The following is a 21,763-nucleotide window of genomic DNA, read 5'->3' as shown; positions in this document are numbered from 1 at the left end:
CAATGTCACCACAAAAAAAATAGTAATTTTTTAAAATTGAGATACACTAAGGGATTTTTAGCTCTGATGTCAAGGTCTAAATCCTCTTCACCAGTATCCTTTAAAGACCGTTGATTGACCTGTGTGACCAATGAACTAGACTTGGGTCAACCAGGAGCCCCTTCTGGCTCCCACATTGTTCTTGTGCCCTGCCGCCCGCTAGGGCACCTGTGTCCTACTTCTGGACTCTTTTTACAAAACCTTAGATTTAGCTTGTACCTGTAATCAAAGCAAATCGGTGTGATCTTGAAGATACCATGGTTAACCAAATCCTAGGTGCAAGATTAAGGCTTTACAAAATATGAACTTGGTGTAAAATAGTAAAAATGGAATTAAATAGGTTTTAGCCATAAAAAAAGTTCTATAAGACATTTGCTTCCAAAACAAAATTACTTGGTGGTAAAAACTAGCTAGTGTCTCCTCCAGAATCTTTGTTGTCAAGGGGCATTGCTGTCTCAGAGTGTCGTGCTGTAGTTAATAACAAACTTTTGGTGCTTCTTATTGGCTTGAAATTTCATGTGTTTGTCTCTTGCATTCTTCCTTGTCTCATTATTACAAATCTTGGAAAATGCTTTTATCTTTTCATAGATTATCCTAGTGCTCACGGGTATTTTTCTCAGCTTAGTCTTCCATTTTTTTCTATTTAAAAGGTGGAGGGGGAATAGATTTCCTTTCAAGCCACCCATCATGTGGTTTACACAGCCAAGCTATAACAATGATCAGATTCTTTTGTTAAAAGAGGCCTGAAGTGAACCTCATATAAATAAAAAGCCTTGGCTTTCATTATATAAAAATGTGAAACCACTTAAACTCAAGGTCACCTTTAACAAAACCCTGATTAGTAACTAGTCTGCCCATTAGGGTCTATAAAACCCTTTGCTTCTCATCTAGGTCCATGGTCTCCAGTCTGGCCCTACATTAGAGTCATCTGGAGATGTTTTTATTTGTTTGTTTGTTTGTTTAAAAAGCTCTTCTTGCCCTGCTGTACTCTTGACCAATTTAATCACAATTGGTCAAGTGGGACCAAAACATCAGTGATTTTAAAGCTCCCAGGTGACTTCAGTGGATGGCTGAGGTTAAGAAAATCCTATTTTATCAGGCATCCAAATCACTGGGAAAACTTTGCTACACTAGAGTGCTGGGCCCCACCCCAGAGTTTCTGATTCAGTGGGTCTGGGGTGGGGCCAAGAATTAGCCTTTCTAACAACTTCCCAAGTAGTGCTGATGCCCCTGCTCCAGAGACCACACTTTGGGATCCCCTCCCCTAGGGCTGCTTGGGAGGGACCTGCCCTGTGCCAATCTGTAAAATGCACTGAACCATCACTAGACCTATAACAAGGTGGAGGAAACTGTATTTACAAGAATTCCTGCCAGGGAAAGTGTGTGTTGGTGGTGTGTTGAAGGGATAAGAGGATAAAGTGCTCGGGACGTGCTGTCAGTAGATGTGGCAGAATTGTCTTCTGGGGAAAGCGGGTCTGTACTGCCCAGCGGGGTGTGTGAGTTAGGAGCCAGAGTGAATTGCTGATCTAGACATTAGTCTTCCTTCTCTGCTTTTACACCACAGAGCATTCAGCCTTCCCTTTTTATAAATACTGGAAAACATTTATAGATGTTTTTTGAAAGGTGCATATATTGACCTGTCCCAGGCACCCACATGCCCTGGTCCAGCCCTGCCTTCCTCCACAGCAGAGTGCCGTCTGAAGCCTCACGGTGATTTAACTCTCATTGAGCCTCTGTATCCATATTTCCTTTGCTGGGATTTTTCTCCTGGCTTGGGTGGCTGAATTCTACCTGTTGGAGCAGTGTGCTTCTGCTGGCTTTTATGATGTGCCAGAGGTCTGTCTCCATTGGTGAGAAAAGTCACTGCTTGGTTGGAGACAAAGTTAGGCTGCCTCTGTGCAGAACCATGGCACTGGGACACTTTTTGTGAATCACGAAGCATTCAAGTTGCTTCTCCTTCTCTGTGAGCATCTGGGGTCACTATAGGGCATTGAAGGCCTCATATTGTGTGAGTCCCACATGACACTTATGTTTTCAAATATGGAAAAGGCATATGCATTATGCACTACTGAATTACTGTTTCTGCAGGGCCCAGTCATGGCAGCATTTGTGTCTGTCATCTATTGCTACTCAACAGGTTGCCCCCAAACTCAGCTGCCTAAAAGAAGAATTTACTCAGTCGAATGAGTCTGTGGTTTAGAAATTTTGGGCTGGGCCCAGCTGGATGGTTTTTCTTCTGGTCTCACCCAAGTCACTCGTGCAACTGTAGTCACCTGGCATTTCAACTGGGGCCTTGATGCATGCTGTTACTGGGCCTCTCTCCGCATGCAGTCTTTTGCCTACATGGAGGCAGGAGCAGTCCAAGAGGGCAATGGTGGAAGCTTCATGGCCTCTTGAGGCCTGGGCTTTGGAACCACTACCACACCCCTCCTGCCACATTTGATTGGTCCTAACCCAGAGTTAAGGATTGGGGAAACAGGTTCCTCTCCTGATGGGAGGAACTGTACAATATTGTGGCCATGTTTAATATACCACTGTTTGGTACTTAGCCCTTTCTTTTCCATCTAGATATTAGGTTGGAATTTGGCCAAGATATTAATAGTGAAAATACCTTGGCCCTTCTACATAGAACCTTTGAGTGAGACAACCGGTCTAATGGAAAAAGCTTCCCATTCAGAAATCTTTTGATTAGGGTCCATGCAAGGTTGGCGCTGCTGGCCTCTTATGAATACCATGACACCAGCAGAGGAGGACCCCTGACCCTCAGATTCTGAGTATAGACATCTCTTGGGGTTTATATCATAGGACCTCTGGTTGAGTACTTTCTCCTGGAGAATGTGGTGAGGATGCATGCTTTGGGGGAGAAAGAAGGGAGGTAACTAACCTCTGCAGATTGTTGGGCACTTAAATTTACATTCGTTATCTTACTCAATCCCAAGAGGTAGCACAGTACTCTTCAGTGTGAAAAAAATGAGGCTGAGGTCAATTAAATACTTTTCCTAGATCACAGAAGTGGTAAGTAAGGCTGAAATTGTTTCAGTCTCATTGAGTCAGACTCTAAACCTCACTGTTCTCACCCCCACGTTCTAGCCTAAGTGAAAAGGGGAGAAAGAAATGATCATGGATGAGAGCATGCTGGTTTTCCCTTCATTCCAAACCATTCTATCCTTGGAGTTTTGTCATCTCCAAAGAATGTGAGAAGCACTGCTACTCCAGCTTAAAGTGGCCTTGGGACATTCCACTTCTGCTTGTGGCAGATGCCAGTAAAGTCTCCATGAAAACAATATTAACCATGTGGATTTTCTTATGAGGGCATTCAAGGACCATCCCAAAAACTCAGGTCAAAAAGGATCTCCAAAGGCATTAAGAACATGATTTGATGTGGCCTTCCACGCTGCTCTCCTGTAAGTGACTTGAAACTCAAGCAGAGAGACAGAAAGCCAGGCAGCACTTTGATTCTGAAAAAGGCCTTATCACTCAGGTCCTCTGAAAAGCTTGACTGCCTGCTGCCAGATTGCTTCCAATAGGCCAGTGTCTACCGCACCTTTTAGATTTCCAAAAGACTTGGAGCTTTTCTCAGTGGAACTGGAGTACAGGGAAGGATCCTGAAGTGTTGTTTGACCCTGAAGGCAGTTGCTACCTGGATTGGGGCAGGAGCAGACGAAACATGACTCCAGGGGAAAATGGAGGAATCATCTCCTGGGCATGTGCACCTTGTTGTTGTTTTTTTAATTCTCACCTGAGGACATACTCATTGATGTTAGGGAGAGGGGAAGAGAGGGAGGGAGAGAAGCATCGATATGAGAGAATAACATTGCACAAGCCCTGACTGGGGACTGACCCAGCAATACAGACATGTGCCTTGACTTGGAATTGAACCTGTGACCTTTTGATTATTGGATGACGCTTCAACCAACTGAGCCACATGGCCAGGCCATGAGCATGTGCACTTTTAACTTTGCTTTCCCAGCACTGAAACCTGGAAGCTAGGGAAACTTGATGATTTGTGGATGGTCACACTCTTAATGTAGTGATCAGACTAGGATTCAAATCTAGGTCTTTTTGATTTTAAAATCAGTGCCCTTTCCACCAATATTTACCCCAACATACCTTGAATGTTAAAATCTATGTATTAAAGAAAATCACTTTGGTTTTCATGGTGTAGAATAACAAGCTGTTGTGTCTGAGAAAAAGACAGCTAACTGTTCCAACATTTCCCTGGAGGTGTTCCTTTCTGTCTGGAAGGGCCACAACCATGGCCTCCATCTCTCCATTTGATTGGCAGCCCTTGTACTATTGTCGGAAATGGAGATGATCCTTTGGGCCCTGTTGTTACTCCTTGGGTCTCTTGCTCTTCCTCAGATTATTCCTTTCAGGTATTCAAACCTGCAAGCAGTGAAGAGAAAAAAGCATTTTACTTATTTCTTGGTTTGTTACTTGAAGAGGGACACTTTTCGATACCAGGATATGGCCACATTTATCCAATCTGCAAAAAAATCTTATCCTGCCACCTATTAAGGAGGTTTTTTTTTCCTTCTTTCATTCCACGGGAACAATGGAGAGTGATGAAATAGATATATGCTTTGGATGAAAATTTTAAAGAGTGAGATATATACTGTTTGATTTTAATGTTTGTTTTCTTTCTCTAAGTTGGCATTAGAGAAACCAAAAATATATGTAAACAAATGGAAAGGCAGGGATCTATTAGAGGGAATTGCAAACAAACAATGTTAAAAGGCTATGTAAACCCTTGTTACAGCATTCCGACTATGATTAATTGTATTGTTTTCGTTTTGGAAAATACTGTTTAACTCTCCTTTCCACTTAATGTTGACTGCTAGATCAGAGTTTTGTTCGCTGTTGTTATTTGGAAATGTTTATAGCTTTGAAATCTTCTGCATAGGGAATTCTGCTAAAACTAGAGGGAAAAAAAACATGGAGATTGAGTAACTCCCTTAATGATTATTAATTTTTTATTATTCTCTATTATTGCCCTAAAATAGACTTTGTGTACCTATAGCTTCTTGAGTGCTAGGGGATATCTGACACACATCATTGATGCACAGATGAAAAGTGGTCCTGCCACGCACCCTGGCTCACTGTCCTCAAACCTTGTAAATGGAAAACACCATACACCAAGTGTTTGCTACAAAAAGTCATTTGGCATTCAGGAAATTAGCATGGATGTTCATTTTCAAGAACTTCTGTTTCACTTTAGCCTTTTAGACTGGACATTAAACTTAGTGATTCTATATTCAGGTATATCTCTTTTTAGGAGTAGTAAATTTTTTAAATGTAGAAATAGAGTTGTTTTTTTCTTGTTTTAAACAGTTTTCCCAATTTCCCCCGCTTTATCTGTCCTCCACCCTGCACTGCCCAACCCTCCAGCATTCCCCCCACTTAGTTCATGTCCTTGGGTTGTGCATATAAGTTCTTTGAATTCTGTTTCCTATACCATTCTTGACCACTTCCTATGTTATGCCTACCAATTATGCTTCTCATTTCCTGTGCCTTTCCCCCTCCATTCCTCCCTTCCCTCTCCCCACTGAAACCCCCCCATGTGATGTCCACTTTTGTGATTTTGTTCCTGTTATAGTTGTTTGCTTAGTTTTTGTTTTCATTGTTTGTCTTTTCTTTTAGGTTCATTTGCTGATGGTTGGGAGTTTGTTGTCATTTTACTGTTCATAGCTTTTGATTTTCAGTTTCTTAGATAAGTCCCTTTAACATTTCATATAATAAGGGCTTGGTGATGATGAACTCCTTTAGCTTTACTTTATCTGGGAAAGAACTTTAACTGCCCTTCCATTCTAAATGATAGCTTTGCTGGATAGAGTAATCTTAGATGTAGATCCTTGCGTTTCATGACTTTGAATACTTCTTTCCAGCCCCTTCTTGCCCACAAGGTTACTTTTGAGAAATCAGCTGATAGCCTTATGGGCACTCCTTTGTAGATAACTCCCTCCTTTTCTCTTGCTGCTTTTAAGATTGTCTCTTTATCTTTAATCTTGGGTAACTTAATGATGATGTGCCTTGGTGTGTTCCTCTTTGGGTCCAATTTCTTTGGGACTCTCTGGGCTTCCTGGACTTCCTGGAAGTCTATTTCCTTTGCCAGATTGGGGAAGTTTTCTTCCATTATTTGTTCAAATAAATTTTCAATTTCTTGCTCTTGTTCTTCTCCTTCTGGCACCCCTATAATTCAGATATTGGAATGTTTAAAGTTGTCCCAGAGGTTCCTAAGCCTCTCTTCATTTTTTTTTAAATTCTTGTTTCTTCATTCTGTTCTGGTTGGGTGTTTATTTCTTCCTTTTTTTCCAAACAGTTGCTTTGAGTCCTGGTTTCCTTCCTGTCACTGTTGGTTCCCTGAATATTTTGCCATATTGCACTTTGGGTATCCTTCATTTATTCTTTCATTTTGAGACCAAGCTCAATCAGTTCTGTGAGCATTTTGATTACCAGGGCTTTAAACTGTCCATCAGATAGGTTGGCTGTCTCCTCATTGCTTAGCTCTCTTTCTGGAGTTTTGTTCTGTTCTTTCATTTGGGCCATATTTCTTTGTCTTGATACACCTGTGAAGTTGTAAGGGGGGGCCTTAGGAAAGAGTTGTTTTTTTTTATTTTAATGTGCAGGTGGGCATGGGATTGCCTCCCTGGGATAATTCACTCACCATTTTGGAAGAATGTTAAGTACAGATCTATGGGAATATGTCTTAAAAGAAATATATTTTCTTACAATGTTTTGGAGTGCTATATTTTCTGGTATGATTTCATGAGGAAAATTGTGGATCATATCAACTCTAATTCTCCTGATGCCAATTGGTAAGCAGTCATCATTCTAGGTTTATGTCCAACTTCTAGAGTGAGTTCAGGTAGGAATAGAAGATTCTTATTTTAGAACATTTCAACATTCACTTAAAAGGTACTTAAGCAATCATCAATTAACATGTTATTTTTTATTTCAAGATGTAAACATGGCTGTATTTCTTGTCCTACATTTACCATTGCCCTGTTTTGTGACATTAACTGTGAATTTTAGTGAAATGAGTCACTTAGGCTAGCAAAGAAGTTGTGACTCCTTATACTAAAAAACAGGTCTTTCAAATGCATGGTATAAATAGCTTTGAGGTGATCTCTTATTTGTTGACGTAAGTCTTCTACATTTCTTGGAATTCATCTAATCTATTTCTAGATGACTCATGTCTTAAGAGACCTCATGGTTGAAAGACCTTCAAGAAGAAAGGCTTGTTCTGATTTACCTTCCAGCTGTGAATCCAGTACAGTGCCTGGTACACAGTAGTCACTCAATAAACGCTGGCCGAACTGACTGAAACTGTACCTTAACCATTCCACTGGGCCTCAGAGGACTTTGAAGGAGTCATGATTCCATATTAGTTCTCCTTCTAAGAATCTATGTGTGAGTGTACAGGTGGGTGGAGGGGGTTGGCAGACATATGTCCAAGAGCTGCTGATAATTCCTCCCACATATCTGAAATGTTCTGTTTCTTCCATTTGGACCATCTTCTGGTTCCAGTGACCCCTTTCTTGTCCTTGGCTGAGCTTGCCAGGTTCTCCTGAATTGAATCTAGGCTCAGGATTCAGAGTGAGAAACTAAGCTGCCCAGACACTGGAGAAATAGTTCCCAGAGATATTTCCTCTCGTGAATCCTCATGCTGGGATACTCTTAGCTGGGCAAGGTTTCCAAACAGCACAGAAGAGGGACTCTTTATGGGGAATTTTAATTTCTAGGTACACCAACACAGCCAAAATATACTAAATAACGTTACTGTTGTTGCCATTGTTTTTCCATCTTGGATAAGAACATGGGTTGAAAACTATATCCTCTTGGCTCTGGACCACCCATGGTGTAGCCTAGGAAGAGGAGTGAAAAGAGGGGACAAGTTACATCCTGGCTAATGTATCACATCCCATGGTTTTTCCTTTATGACCCTCATTGCTGCCTTTCCTTCCCAGACCTCTTCCTTCATTTCAAAAAGTACAATGTGAAACTAGGCATATATTCAATATAATCTAGCAAATGTTCACTTTTGGCTTTTTTTCTAGTGACAAGTAGAGTCAGGTAGACTCTGAATTATCTATCTGTCTATCTATCTATCTATCTATCTATCTATCTATCTATCTATCTATTGACAATAGGCCTTTCTCCTCTAGCAGAGAGGTCAAGGAAAGCAGAATTATAGAAGCCAAAGACTTTGAAGGGCAGCCAATAACAATTGCTTAAAAGGTAAAGATGAGCTTAGAGGGTTTGAAGATTGGGAAGTCTTTGAAGAAGAGAGAAAAACTCACTGGTGTTTCCTTTAGTAAACACACAGACACTCAGTTTTTCAGGCCTTACCTTCAACATCGTTCTTCTGAGAGAAGTCCCTCTCTCCCTGGGCTGGGTTAGCTGCCTCCACAGCGGGTACTTCCCTTTGATAACATGCAAATGTAATTTTATTTTTATACAAAAGGGAGTTTATATGTATGAAATTACATACATCTCTATTTACTTATTTTTCTGTTATCCAGCCTAAGTTAGAAACTTAAGGAAAACAATCTTGTCTTATTATTATATCTTTCTCTTAGTATATGTTTAAAATAGTAAGTGGAAAAATAAATGCTGAGGCTAAAGACTGGAGAAATCAACACAGTGAGGGGGTGAGAGGAAGGGGTCACTGGGGCATGTGACAGACAGACGAGGGAGGAGTTCCCAGATTCCTAGAATCATAGGTCTCTTTCCGGGGGTTGAGTAGCTTAATTTTGTGGAAACAGCTCTGGTATTAGGGACCTTTTTACTTCACCACAGAGTTCTGACTTCTGGCTTTATGTAACTTCTACTGATTGTTTCTGGTCTTGTCCTCCAGAATGAGCTGATTCATAAGTTATTTTAAAGTTTGTTAGGTTCATGGCCAACTTGTAACAGAAATTGGTGTTTTGTTTTGTTTTTTAGCAGAGATGTGATATCTTGGATGATATAAAAAAAGACTAATTCCAGAAACAAAGTTCTAGATAAATTAATGAAAATATAAAAGTAAAAATGTCCCAAGAATTAAAAACCATGTTCTCCAGGTTTGGGGTACAAATGACTTCAAATCTCCTGTGGATGTTTGTCAGGAAGGCCTTTACATCACACACTGAAATGAGTAAAAATCACTCACTAAATTATTTTTCTAAAAGTTGAGATACTGCTGGTGGAGGCATACTGCTTTTACTAATTTCATCTAAGATAAGATTTTTTTAAAGTTTGTAAAATCTTAAGAAGGCACAGCTATTACAAATATTTGCTGTGTAAATTTAACAAGTTGTAAGAAAACATGAAAATTAAAGGAACTCAGAATTTTAAAAAAGAATACTTAAGTCAACATGCCCATTCCATTGTCTAAGCAGGATTAGTCTCCAAAATATGCCCAGTGAAAAGCAATTATATTTCAAATAGTTTAATTTAGAAGGAAACTGATTTTGACAACAGAAACACAATGGTCAAGATAGTGTTTAATGAACCTTAGGAAGTATGCTGTAGCTTTCAAAAATTCAATTCCCCTACAATGGATCACTTTACTACACACTCTTAGCCATTTAAATCTCAAGGGTAAGAGGGTTTTGTGTATATTGTTGGTTATAAAGACAGGTTATCTCAACTTTCCTCTTAGTGAGTGAATTTATAAAGCACCTTCTTTATAGACAGTCTAAAGTATTTCAGAAAAATATAATTAGTACTTTATAAACTGTCCAAGTAAGCTTAAAATTAATGTCAGAACTTTATCACACTCAGCCTTCCAATTTCCTTTTGTTTCTCCACTATTTTTATATGCAAAACAATTGGTATTCTCTCTTTCTTTGCAATAGATTATAAAGTTAAAAACTGTATGAAAAGAATAGACCAATCATTGGGTTAGCTATAATAACATTTTTGGTTTTTTTCTTGCATAAATAAATAGTCTGCATGTGTGCTAGCCTTTCTTCATTTTATTATACAAAAATTTTAAATCATTTTTATTTTCAATTACAGTTAAAGTACATTATTATATTACTTTCAGATATATACTCCAGTGATTAGACTTTACCTTATTTTGTTTTTTTAAGATTTTCTGTATTTATTTTTAGAGAAAATGGAAGGGAGGGAGAAAGAGAGGGAGAGAAACATCAATGTGTGGTTGCCTCTCCCACATCCCCCACCAGAGACCTGACCCATAACCCAGGCGTGTGCCCTGACTGGGAATCAGACTAGTGACACTTTGGTTCACAGGCTGGCACTCAATCCACTGAGCCACACCAGCCAGGGTGACATTACATAATTTACTAGTGATCATTCTAATAAATGTCACACCCATCTGACACCACACACAGTTATTAGAATATTATTGATTATATTCCTTATGCTGTACTTTACATCCCCATGACTATTCTGTAATAGCCAGTTTGTACTGTACTTCTTAATCCCTCCACCTTTTCAATGCATCCCTCCAACCCGCCTCCCATCTGGCACTAGTCAAAATCTTCTCTGTATCTATGAATCTGCTTATGTTCTGCTTGTTCATTTGTTTTGTTTTGTAGATTCAATTGTTGTCAATTGTTGTCAATTGTTATTGCAACTTTATTGTTCATATTTTTTATCTTCTCATTCTTAAAGAAGAAAAAGTTAAAGGAGTGCATCACCACCAAACCAGTGTTACATGAAATGTTAAAGGGTCTTCTTTAACAAGAAGAAGAAAAAAAAAAAGATCAAAATTTACAGTTCACAATTTTGAAGGCATTATTTTAGATTCAAAATGAAAACTTTACCACAATGCATTTTTTCTCTGGTTAACTAATAGCATCGCAACATACAGCTCTGGATGTTCCCCCCTCCAGAAAGATCTGTGTGAATCCGAAGGTTATCTGTGTTACATCACATGTTATAAGCAGCGGCTAAACTAAAATGTAAAAGTTCCAATTCTAGTTCATCTGCTTTAACTATTATATGGCAGGTCTTATACTGAATTGACAAAATATTTCCCAGATCTTCTTGATGCTTTCCTTCCTAAGGGAACCCACAGGGGCCCATGTAAGTAACATGTCCATGAGATTCAAAGACCTGCTGTCCTCAACACCACAGATGCCTGAAGCCTTGCATTGAACAGTAATGAACACAGAGTAATTGGTAAAACGTTGGGTGGTAGAACCACACTGTAATTCCAATGCCATGTAGGATAAGGAAAACTTTTGATTTCAAATAGTGGCCCGTATATATAGAGTAAGATGCTACAAAGCAAATAACTTTAAGTTCAAGCATTTTATTAATATTACTGCTATTCCTGATGCGCCTCTATCTGAATGCTGTTTTAGTGATAAGCACTTTGTCACTGACTTGATGCTGAATTGTTTTATAGTGCTATGATTCTAAAGAGAACACACCAGTTGAAGAAATATTAACAACAAAAACACCAGTTACTTGCATTGAGCCAAGTGTTATATATTGAGTCTTTACATATATTGCATGTGTTTATTGAAATTGCACCTTTACCGAACAATCTCTTTTTCTGGTGTTCATAACCTGAAAGTTAATATATACTGGCCTGAAATCAAAATGAACAGTAAATAGCATAATACTACTGGTGAATAGGATCCATTCTATATGAGATGACATCAGGCCCAGCTTCCCCACAGCCCTCTGAATGGAGACATCAGATAACAGCATAGGCCAGGAGGTAATATGCTTCAAGTGTAATCCATTTCCTGCTATTGGTAGAGAAATGGAGATGTATCTAAGCCCTGCCTAATAGATGAAAGCATTCTCCCAGCATTTGGGGGGTACAAAGACTATCTGCTCTGTTCATCTCCCTTTGCGTAATCAGACGAAGGTGTACCAGACTTCTCTCCTGAAATTCTTTCCAAGCTATGTCTCACGCACTGTCAACCAGATCTTGACCCCTGCTCCAAGCGGCTCAGATAACATCCATGACATCATTTGGTAAACTGAAATGACATGTTGTTAGACAGCTCTACAGAGGTGTTTTTCGAACCTATTCAATAAAAGAACTGTGGTGTAGGAGGAGAGCATATTTTGGGAAAAGGTAACTCCATGGCTGGCAGGAGATTTCTCACTGACTGACTTTAATTAGTCTGATGTCACATGAAAAGGAGCTGTGCATGGGTACAGGTCATTGGGAGGGTAGGCTCCTGATCGTAGCCTGGTGACAGGCCTAATGATAAATGAACATGCTCTTTCCATGACCCTCCAAGAAGCCAGCGTCAAGTAAAAAGCTCAAAGAGGTATACTGAAGCTATGCCTCCTTATAAACAGTGACAGTAGGAATGTCAATGTTATTTAGAGTATTTTTCTAATTAGCAAACATCTCAAACAACACAGAATTTTTTTCTTTTAAATGACTTTTATAAAGTTTAAGGAACAATGAGTAAAGTCTATCGACCCAGGGATGGAATGAATACTCTCCAAGTTCTGATTTTTTTAGACGTTGCCCACTTTAGTGGTTCATTGTGGATTGTCCCTGTGCTATGTGTTGCAAAAGCTATTCATGGATCTTGCTGGCTGACAATTAAACCATGAGTTGTAAAACAGCTTCTGCTCAGAAACCGTGGCAGAATTATTTAAATGAATATCTACAGAATAGTGGCAATGCTAACTGCTCATATTAAACATTTAAAATAATTTTCACTTGTTTTCTTTTATACTTGAATTTAAGACATAAATCTTATATAAATGACTACTTTAAATTTTCTACTAAGGCATGGAGACCAGACACTTCACCTTTCAAATCTACAGATTTTGGGGGTCACTTATAATAGCAAAAACTAAAGCAAGAAGCCAGTGAATTCTTCTTGTGAGTCCATGTGTTAAAATAGTGAGTTTAACATAATGTAAAGATGTCAAGGAAAATAGCAAGTCCCTGGCATTAGCAACTTTCTACAAATTAAATGTACAGGGTGGGGCAAAACTAGGTTTACAATTGTGAGTACACAAACAGGGTTTATTCCTGTATTATTATTTATTAATTATTGTATTATTTTCTATATGAGCAACTGTAAACCAACTTTTGCCCCACCCTGTATTGTTGCTGAACAGCAGCCACCTAGACATTGAGTGGTTGGGCAACCCTGAAGCTCAGTAACACAATTATTCTCCCCTAAAATGTCCTATTTGTCCATCTAAAAGTCACAAATAATCTTATCAGCATGAGGGATTAGTCAGCAGTGAGTCAGAGCTTCTTGGTATTGTTGGATATAAGTCCATTCCTAACTCTCAGCCTAGGAGCTTTTTCTGTGCCTAAAAAAATGAAGAATGTGATTAAGACACACACACCAAAAACCTTTCATTTCTATATCCACCTCCTCACTACACCCAAAACAAACTTGATGTCTTCGCAAAGAGAAACGTGTGCATACTGGTAGGTAGGTACTTATGTGTGCGTGTGTCTATGTAAACGTTTTTTCATTTCTGTAGGTACTTCCTTGATTTAAGGCCAGTTGATTAGGGGGGAAAATAACGTTTTACAAACAGGTGTCATGGTTCATTGTGGCACTCAAGTTACAATGCTGCCATGCAGATTCCTAGGCCTGTCCTATCTTCGACTTAGCCTGTTGGTAAATGGAATATGAGCCCTGGGGTCTTTCCCCATCTTCCCATCAGTGAAAGAAAAACACATGTGTAAAGTCCTCCTTTACTTAAGGCCTTCTTGCTAATTAGTACATTCAGTTACAATGTACACTTCATATTACCTGATAAATACTTTAATAGAGGTGCGAAATGGAGATTAAGACCAAGATGTAACTTTTTATTAAGTGCTAGAGTCCTGCAAGAATTAGCAGCCCAAACAGAAATTTTAGTAGTTTCTGGAAATTTGGTTTACCTGCAATTCCATTCTTAGCCTTTCTTCCCCCGATGTCTCCAACCAAAAAGATTCTACGAGGTTTAGTCTGAAACTTAAGCTTTTAATATTGCTACATCTTGAAGAAAGAATATCTTTTATTATGAATTATGTCTAATTAACCTCACCCAACCTTGGTAGAGGCTCTTGATCTTAAAATCAAGTTTTAGAAACATGATACTTGGGGAATTATATTTAGATAAAGAGGTCATTTATCACATAGGATTATGCACTGTTGGAAACATAGTATGTTAAATCAAAGACAGATGCATCTTATTTGAAATAAATTTAATATACAAAGCTTTGTTAAAAAACAAATAAGTTAGAAATCACTAATTTTAATATAAAAGTAACACCAGCCAGTTTCTTCAGAGAGCTCTCATAACATAATTTTCAATGTGACTAAGTTTGTTAAAATTCTAATTTCAATAAAAATTTGTTATATACGAATTTAGTTAAAATTCAGAATATACAATTAGAAGTGATTTAAAATTAACATTAATCTAAATTTATAAAAATATTGTGATTTAGAGAAATGGTAAATTTTTTGCAGTATGTTTGTAAAGCTTGTAATACAAAAATAGTAATGTTATCGATCATGAAAGAAACATTACTTCTCTAAAATCAGCCTTGTAAAGCTTTGAGCTGGGAAAACAGCTAGCATAAAATCTAACACTGATGGGGTCATATGTGGCAACAAAGTTCAAAATAGCTTGATATTCTAAGCCTTCGTCTTAACTCTGTGATTACTTTAGTCATGAGGTTTTCTGTTTTCTTTTTAAATAACAGCTTTATTGAGGTAAAATTTACATTCTATAAAACTCACTGTTTTAAATTGTATAATTTGGTGGATTTTAATATAGCATATTTTTCGGACCATAAGACACAATTCTCCCCCTAAATTTGGGAGGAAAATGGGGGTGCATCTTATAGTCCAAATGTAGCTTACCTGGCTCGCTGTAGGGGGTGTAGGGAGGCGGCCTATGTTATTTATGTTATTAAATATTTTACCACATTCTTTGCTTCAAAATTTTTTCCCCTATTTTCCTCCTCTAAAACCTAGGTGCATCTTATAGTCTGAAAATGTTGGTATTCACTGACATGCATCCGTTACCACTATCTGATTTCAGAACATTTTCATCACCCTGAAAAGAAACTCCATGCCTACTGGTAGTCACTTTCCATTCATTCCCCTCTTTCCCTAGCACCAATCTGCTTTCTGTCCCTGTGGAATTGCCCATTCTGAACATTTCATATAAATGGAACCATATAATTGGTAGCCTTTTGTGACTGGCTTCATTTACTAAGCATAATGTTTTTGTTTTTTAAACAAGAAAGACTTATTTTTTCACAGTTCTGGAAACTGGACATCCAAGGTGTAAGGAAGTTGGATTTCTCCTGAGGCCTCTCTCTTCTGCTTGTACACGACTGCCTTCTCACTGTGGCCTCAGGTGGCCTTTTCTCTGAGTGCACCAGAATAATGTTTTCAGAAGTCGTCCACACTGTAGCACGTGCCCGCACTACATTTTTCTTTATTGCCAAACAGTGTTCCCTTGTATGGCTACCTTTTGTTTACCCGTTATCATTGATGGACACTTGGGTTGTTTCCACTTTTTGGCTATTATGAGTAATATTGTGATGGGCAAGTTTTTATATGGACATATGTATTTACTTCTTTTAGGTAGACACTTAAAAGCGGAGGTCCTGGGTCATATGTTTAACCAGCTGAGGAACTGCCATACTCCTTTCCAAAGTGGTTGCCCCAAATTACAATCCTACCAGGAATATATGAGGGCTCCGATTTCTCCAAATCCTCATGAATACTTGTTTTTGTCTATCTTTTTTATTTGAGCTGTCCTAGTGAGTGTAAAGTGGTATCTCACTGTGGTTTGTTTGTTTTTTAAAAATGTTTTATTTATTTATTTATAACAATGTTTTATTTTTATTTATGTATTTATTTTGTTTATGGAGAAAGAGAAACATCAATGTGTGGTTGCCTCTCAAGGGCCCCTGCACTGGGGACATGGCCCAAAACCCAGGTGTGTGCCCTGACTGAAAATTGAACTGAGGACCCTTTGGTTCACAGTCTGGCACTCAATCCACTGAGTCACACCAACTAGGGCTCTCACTATGGTTTTGATTTGCATTTTCCTGATGACTACTGACATCCAGTATTTTTGCATGTGCTCATTGGCCATTTATATATCTTCATTGGGAAAATATCTATTGAGATCTTTTGTCTATTTTTGAAATTGGGTTATTTGTCTTTTTATTAGTGATCAGTATCTCTAGAATGCAATTTCTAACTTGTATATTCGGTACCCATTCCTGTGATTTCAGAATCATAGAATTTTTAGTCAGGAAGGGACAGTAGGAATTTAAGTCCAGCCCCTTCTGTTGGCAAATGAATCTGAGGCTTACGGTGACATGTCCATGGTCACAACAGAGCCATTTAGTAGCAGACCTGGGGAGATTAATTACTAAATAAAAAATGGGAGCATGAACATTTCATGATTTGTATTTGCATAAGGCCCCTTTCAATATAGCAGAGGTAGAATCTGGACGAAATGGAGCTTAGGTACTTTTGTCTTGGAAGTGGCATTCAACTAAAAACGATTGGTGTTTGAGAGGGAAACAATGACCAGTTGCCTCTCATATGTGCCCTGTGTGCCCTGACGAGGAATTGAACTGACAACCTTTTGTTTTGTGAGATGATGCCCAACCAACTAAGCCACACCAATCAGGGCTCTTTGTGTATTTTCAGTCAGACTTTACATAAGAGTCGTCTCTCAGCTTTAAAATGATGATCTGTGTGTGGTTCCTTATGACCTATAGTGGGAATTCACTCTTTTTGGACCCAGCACTGTCGCTTTGAAGAAAGAGCCTCAGTCTCCTAATATAAGGAATGATTATACTGTAGTTGACTTGGATGAAAACAGTAGTTCACAGACCTCTCGCTAGTTCACTGAGAGGACAACAACTCTTTTAAATGAGACTTCTAGGCTACCATGGCCAACAGGACAGTTTTGATCCCCATCTGAGCTTCACAATGGGAGAGTCATTGTAAAATTGTGGCACTCCACCCTTGGAAGTGAGGTAGTCCGTGGATTTGTTTCTGAATGGGCAGTGTGACTCCAAGCTGCTTACTGAGAAGAGCAAACTAAGTTGCACATGGTGTGAAGTGGACATGTATGTGGACATGTACATATTTATATCTTTATGTTATGAATATATCACTCCTGAGGAGAATGCATCTGACATGCAGTAAGTACTAAAAACATGTTAAGTGTTCATTACTCAAGCACATTTGTGGACATTAAAATGCCGCAAAGAAATGTTTTAAGGCCTAATGTCATTTCCTAGCATTTGAAGAATAAATATTTCACTTTCCTTTTTCCTTATTAGTTTTCCTGTTAAACTGTATCTTGGCACCTCCATTAATCTTTACAAGACTAGTTTCCTATTAACTGAGGAATGGTGATGCACTCAGGGTCCAGTTTCTTGGAAACACAGCTTACTTACACTTCTCCTTTGCTTTGTTTTAATGAAGCTTTTCTCTAGCTTTCTTATTCCAAGTGCAAAATTAATTGATGTCAGTGGAGAAAAATTATATAGCAAAATATGTTTCTGAGCCTTTTCCCCCTAAATTTTCCAACAACCCTATTTTTGTCTCAGTGTCTTATTTAGCCACTCAGCTGTGTGTCTTCTCTCAGTTGGAGGCTGGAATGGGAGTGAAGAAAGGAACTCGCAGATGGCATGTTCTTCAAGGAATCTTCTCACTGCTGGCATTCGGGTGATCCTTTGAGGTCAAAGTTTCTCTCTGTTTAGGGTTAGGATTCCTGGTGTTCTAAGTTGCTGATAAAGAAAGATTCATACACTTTGGAAACCAAAGCAGCAGGCAGTGGGAACCACCCGTACCATGGAAAGGGAAGCCTCTTCCCCACAGCCCCTTCTAGATGAGAAAGCTCCTCGTCTCCACAAAAAACACACAGATCACCTGCAAGTAATGCCAGAATTTTCCTCAGGAAGCTATGCTGGATCGTTTCCAAACACAAACAATTGTTCAGCTAAATCCCCAAAGTTCCACGCTATAAAGAAGGGCAGAAATCATTCGGCCTGGACATTTCTCAGGGCAAGTGTTACCAGTTTCAGCCTGTGGCTTTATAGAAACCTAGTGTTCCCATGGATCACTGGTTTTGAGCTCAATGTTGCCTCAGGGAACCCATAAATATGAGTGACATACAAAAGGCCTTCCTAGTTGCTTGAATGGGTTGACTTGTTCGATGACTTGTTATGTGGTATACCAGTTGCATTCATATGAAACAGTGATTTTAATTTAAATTAGTTAATATTGAACCATGTTTTTCTAGTAGTATTTTGATACTAGGTCTATTATATATAAAAGGTACTTTTAAAATGTTAATTTATATCACCAGCAACACTAGAAAAGCAGAAACTGTTCATTTCATATCTTTGCAATTATGTACCCAGCAAAGTATTCCCTGATAGGGGAGGGGAGCAGTTCCTCTGGATGTCAGTGACAGTGGGTGTCTGCCACATGCCAGGCAGCATAGCCACCACCTAGATGACACAGCACTGAATCCACATGCAGTACCTGTGAGAGAGATCCTGGGTTTCCCAGTTTTACAAATAATAATGCCAACAGCCATACAGTGAGTAACTGGAAAAACTAAGCTTCAAATTCAGATCTTTAACTGAGTCTAGTTTTTTAATTTTTTTTTAGATATTAGGACCCAAGAGAAACACTAGAGAGCACTGCTAGACTTAACTGTGGAATTAGACATGTGTGTCTCATCTCTCAGCTCTGTGATCTCACATTAAAACGTGGAGGGCTGTCCAGCTCAACCTCCCACTTTGAAATCCATGGCATAAACCAATTTTTAAGTAAAAAATATTCCCTAAGATTGGCTCTAAATCCTGAATTTTCCTCCCTTCCAGAATATCTTTCCTCCCTCCCCCAAGCATTATCCCTGCTAATCTCGGGGTTTTTACTTGGCCTTGCAGCTGCCTCAGCAGGAAGAGGAGGAGGAATGTGAGAGGAAGGGGCAGTGGGGGAGCAGAGCAGGAGGAGGTCGAGAGGTCTTTACTGAGATCCATCCTGACTAGTCAAGGAGAGCATCAACCTTGACAGTACCGACAACGGCTCAAAGAGCCGAGAAACTGGGCCTGGTAACAGGAAGTCAGAGACCCAAGGCTATGCAGTCCAGTGTCTCATTTTCCAGATAAGAGAACTGAGTAGTGGAGAGAGGATCGACTTGTCCAGGCTCACCCAGCCAGTCAATAGGGTGGGTGTTATTATTGTGCAGTATAGAGATGTATAGATTTTAAGGCACTTTTGCAGGGCCTATTTTATTGTCTTACGACAATCATGAAATATGCCTGTCAAATGCCACATAGGTACGTGAGCAGTTCCCATTTTTCTGTACCACAGCAGAAGGAACTTGGGGATTATGTAAGACAAACTAAGTGGCTTCTAAAACTGATTTTGGTTCTAGAATTAGTTTTCCATATGAGGAAACTAGTTCAGAAAGAAAATGACTTGCCCAAAATATTATGGCTTAACTAGTGACTGAGCTATGTCTAGAACCCAGGAAATTTTGTATGCCTTGTAATCAGAAAAATAGATCACACAGGCCATTTATACAGTTGACCTACACTGGTATTAGGATTATATTTTGGATGACATTGACATTTTATCCTGAGAATTTTTAGTTAAGTTACTACTGTTGATGTCAGAAACATCCAAACCTACAGAGAATTTATATGAATTTATTTGAGCCAAACTGACAACTTCCAGGAAGCAAAACCTCAATGGATTGAGAAAATGCTCCAGAGAATGACAGTTTCGCAGCATATTTTATACATTAGAATCAAAAGAAGAGATGTAAGAGGGATTCCATGAAATCCATTGGTGGTAGATTAAGGGGTGGGAGAAAGCAAAGCCAGAAAATCTCTGGGATTGGATAAAAAGTAAAATAGAGAGACACGTACCTCTTTCACACAGGTGGGTACAAGAAGGTTAATAGTTAACATTTACAGCACATAGAGATGGTATGTGGGGAATAAGATAACCATGGGTGAGGTATTCTGTGGTCTCCGTTCTAGTGCAGAGGTTGTGCCTCAAGGCGTCTGGAAAAGGAAACTACTCTGACATTTCAAAGGTATGCTGTTAATTGCGAAAGGACAATAGACTGGCTCACTTAAGGTTAAGATTGATGTTTGTCAAGGAAGATACCAGCCAAGGACGTGACTACTTGCCATGACCCACTTTTCGTTAGGAATTTTGACGTCTAGACCATCCTGCATGGTCACTTTCAGGCTCTGAGTTTGCAAGGCTGCCGCGCAGGCCTCCCCTAAGCTTGTCAGGGTTAGCATGCGGCCCATTTTTCGTCCACATTGTGTATAGTCTTAATGTAGTTGCATTTTGAACAATGTATAAATCTGTTAATGTTCTAAATTAATGGTCTTTTGGACATTATTTAGACCATTTGGCATAAAAGGATACATAATATTCATGAGTAAGATTTGGACTTGAAAAAAATTAGTGAATCGAGAGAAACTTGTTTTAGCTGTACCTTTCTGCATGTGAAAATAAGTTAAAGGTAAAACGTTACCTTTTTGGAAAGATACAACTTTAAAAAAACATGAGAGGGCAATTTGTAAATAATACGTTTCAAAAATTTATTTTCCAGGATCTAGTTTGGGTTCAAAATTAAAAAGTCCTGAACTGAGTTTAAAAGGCACCCAGCACGTCATGCAAGCAGGCAAGACACTACATATCAAATGCAGGTAAGTGACTGTCGGCTTTGGGATTACCTGGCTGCCTTTCCTAAGGCAGAGTAGAACAGTCACCTCTTAGAGTAGAAAGGTAGGGACTTCAGTGGTCTCTAGTGATTCACAAAGTGCAAATCACAAGGGTCCTGCTTCACATGGAAGTAATTCACCTCCTGAAAAGACTCACTCAAGGGGAAACAAGGGAAGGGGAGCCCTGATCATTTTTGCACCTTTATTCTGAGTTGTTTAAAAGCTGTTCTAAATTTAGCATCACTTTTCTGTAAAGATGACTGCACTTAAGACAGAACCTCAGAATAGTGCTTCCCAATGAGATGAGTGCCTGGGAGCTGGCCCCAGCCCTAATTGTGTTTTCTTTTCTTTTCTGTGATTGCAGAGGGAAAGCAGACCACTCATGGTCTTTGCCTGAAACAGTGAGTAAGGATAGGAAAAGGCTGAGCATAACAAAATCTGCCTGTGGAAGGAACAACAAACTGTTCTGCAGCACTTTGACCTTGACCACAGCCCAGGCAAACCACACTGGCTTCTATAGCTGCAAATATCTATCTATTCCTGCTTCAAAGAACAAGCAAACAGAATCTAAAATCTATATATTTATTAATGGTAAGTCTTCCATTTTGTACATTGTTTTTTAATAGCTTCTCAGAGGGTCATAAACCTACCCTGACCCCTTGGAAAGGGGGCTACCTTAGAGAGTGGGAAAGAAAGGGGCCAGGGAAGAGGTCCTAGCCTACTTGTAGGAATTTTTGGGATACATTTTTAATGCATTTATTGAGTGTCCATTTCAACTAGAATTTTCATGGACCGGTTGGTCAATTCTATGCTCCCTGAAGGAAGAGATTCTTGTCTATTTTGTTCACAAAATAGAACTGTGTCTAGCACATAGAATAAATGAATGACAAGAATTCAGTTCCATCTCTTAATTACTGAGAAGCTCAAAACAGAATACAAGATTTTTTTGTCCTTTAAAACAACTATATTAGATTTGTAAAAATATTGCTCTTTCTACTGAATTCATAAATGTAATGTTGCTAATTGTCTCTTGAATGCCAC

At 39.0% G+C, this 21,763-nt stretch overlaps 1 protein-coding gene across 2 annotated transcripts in view; it reads left to right on the top strand.

Moving 5' to 3' along the window:
- Positions 1–21,763, top strand: part of FLT1 (fms related receptor tyrosine kinase 1) — a 188,294-nt gene that overhangs the window by 8,039 nt on the left and 158,492 nt on the right. For both annotated transcript variants that reach the window (XM_036018359.1, XM_036018360.1), the window contains exons 3-4: positions 20,611–20,707; positions 21,087–21,313. In XM_036018359.1, coding sequence (XP_035874252.1) covers positions 20,611–20,707; positions 21,087–21,313 — 324 coding nt within the window. The remainder of the gene's footprint in view (positions 1–20,610; positions 20,708–21,086; positions 21,314–21,763) is intronic.

Source organism: Phyllostomus discolor, chromosome 2, assembly GCF_004126475.2.
Source record: "Phyllostomus discolor isolate MPI-MPIP mPhyDis1 chromosome 2, mPhyDis1.pri.v3, whole genome shotgun sequence".
NCBI classification, from domain to species: Eukaryota; Metazoa; Chordata; class Mammalia; order Chiroptera; family Phyllostomidae; genus Phyllostomus; species Phyllostomus discolor.
This window is presented reverse-complemented; position numbering and strand designations above follow the sequence as displayed.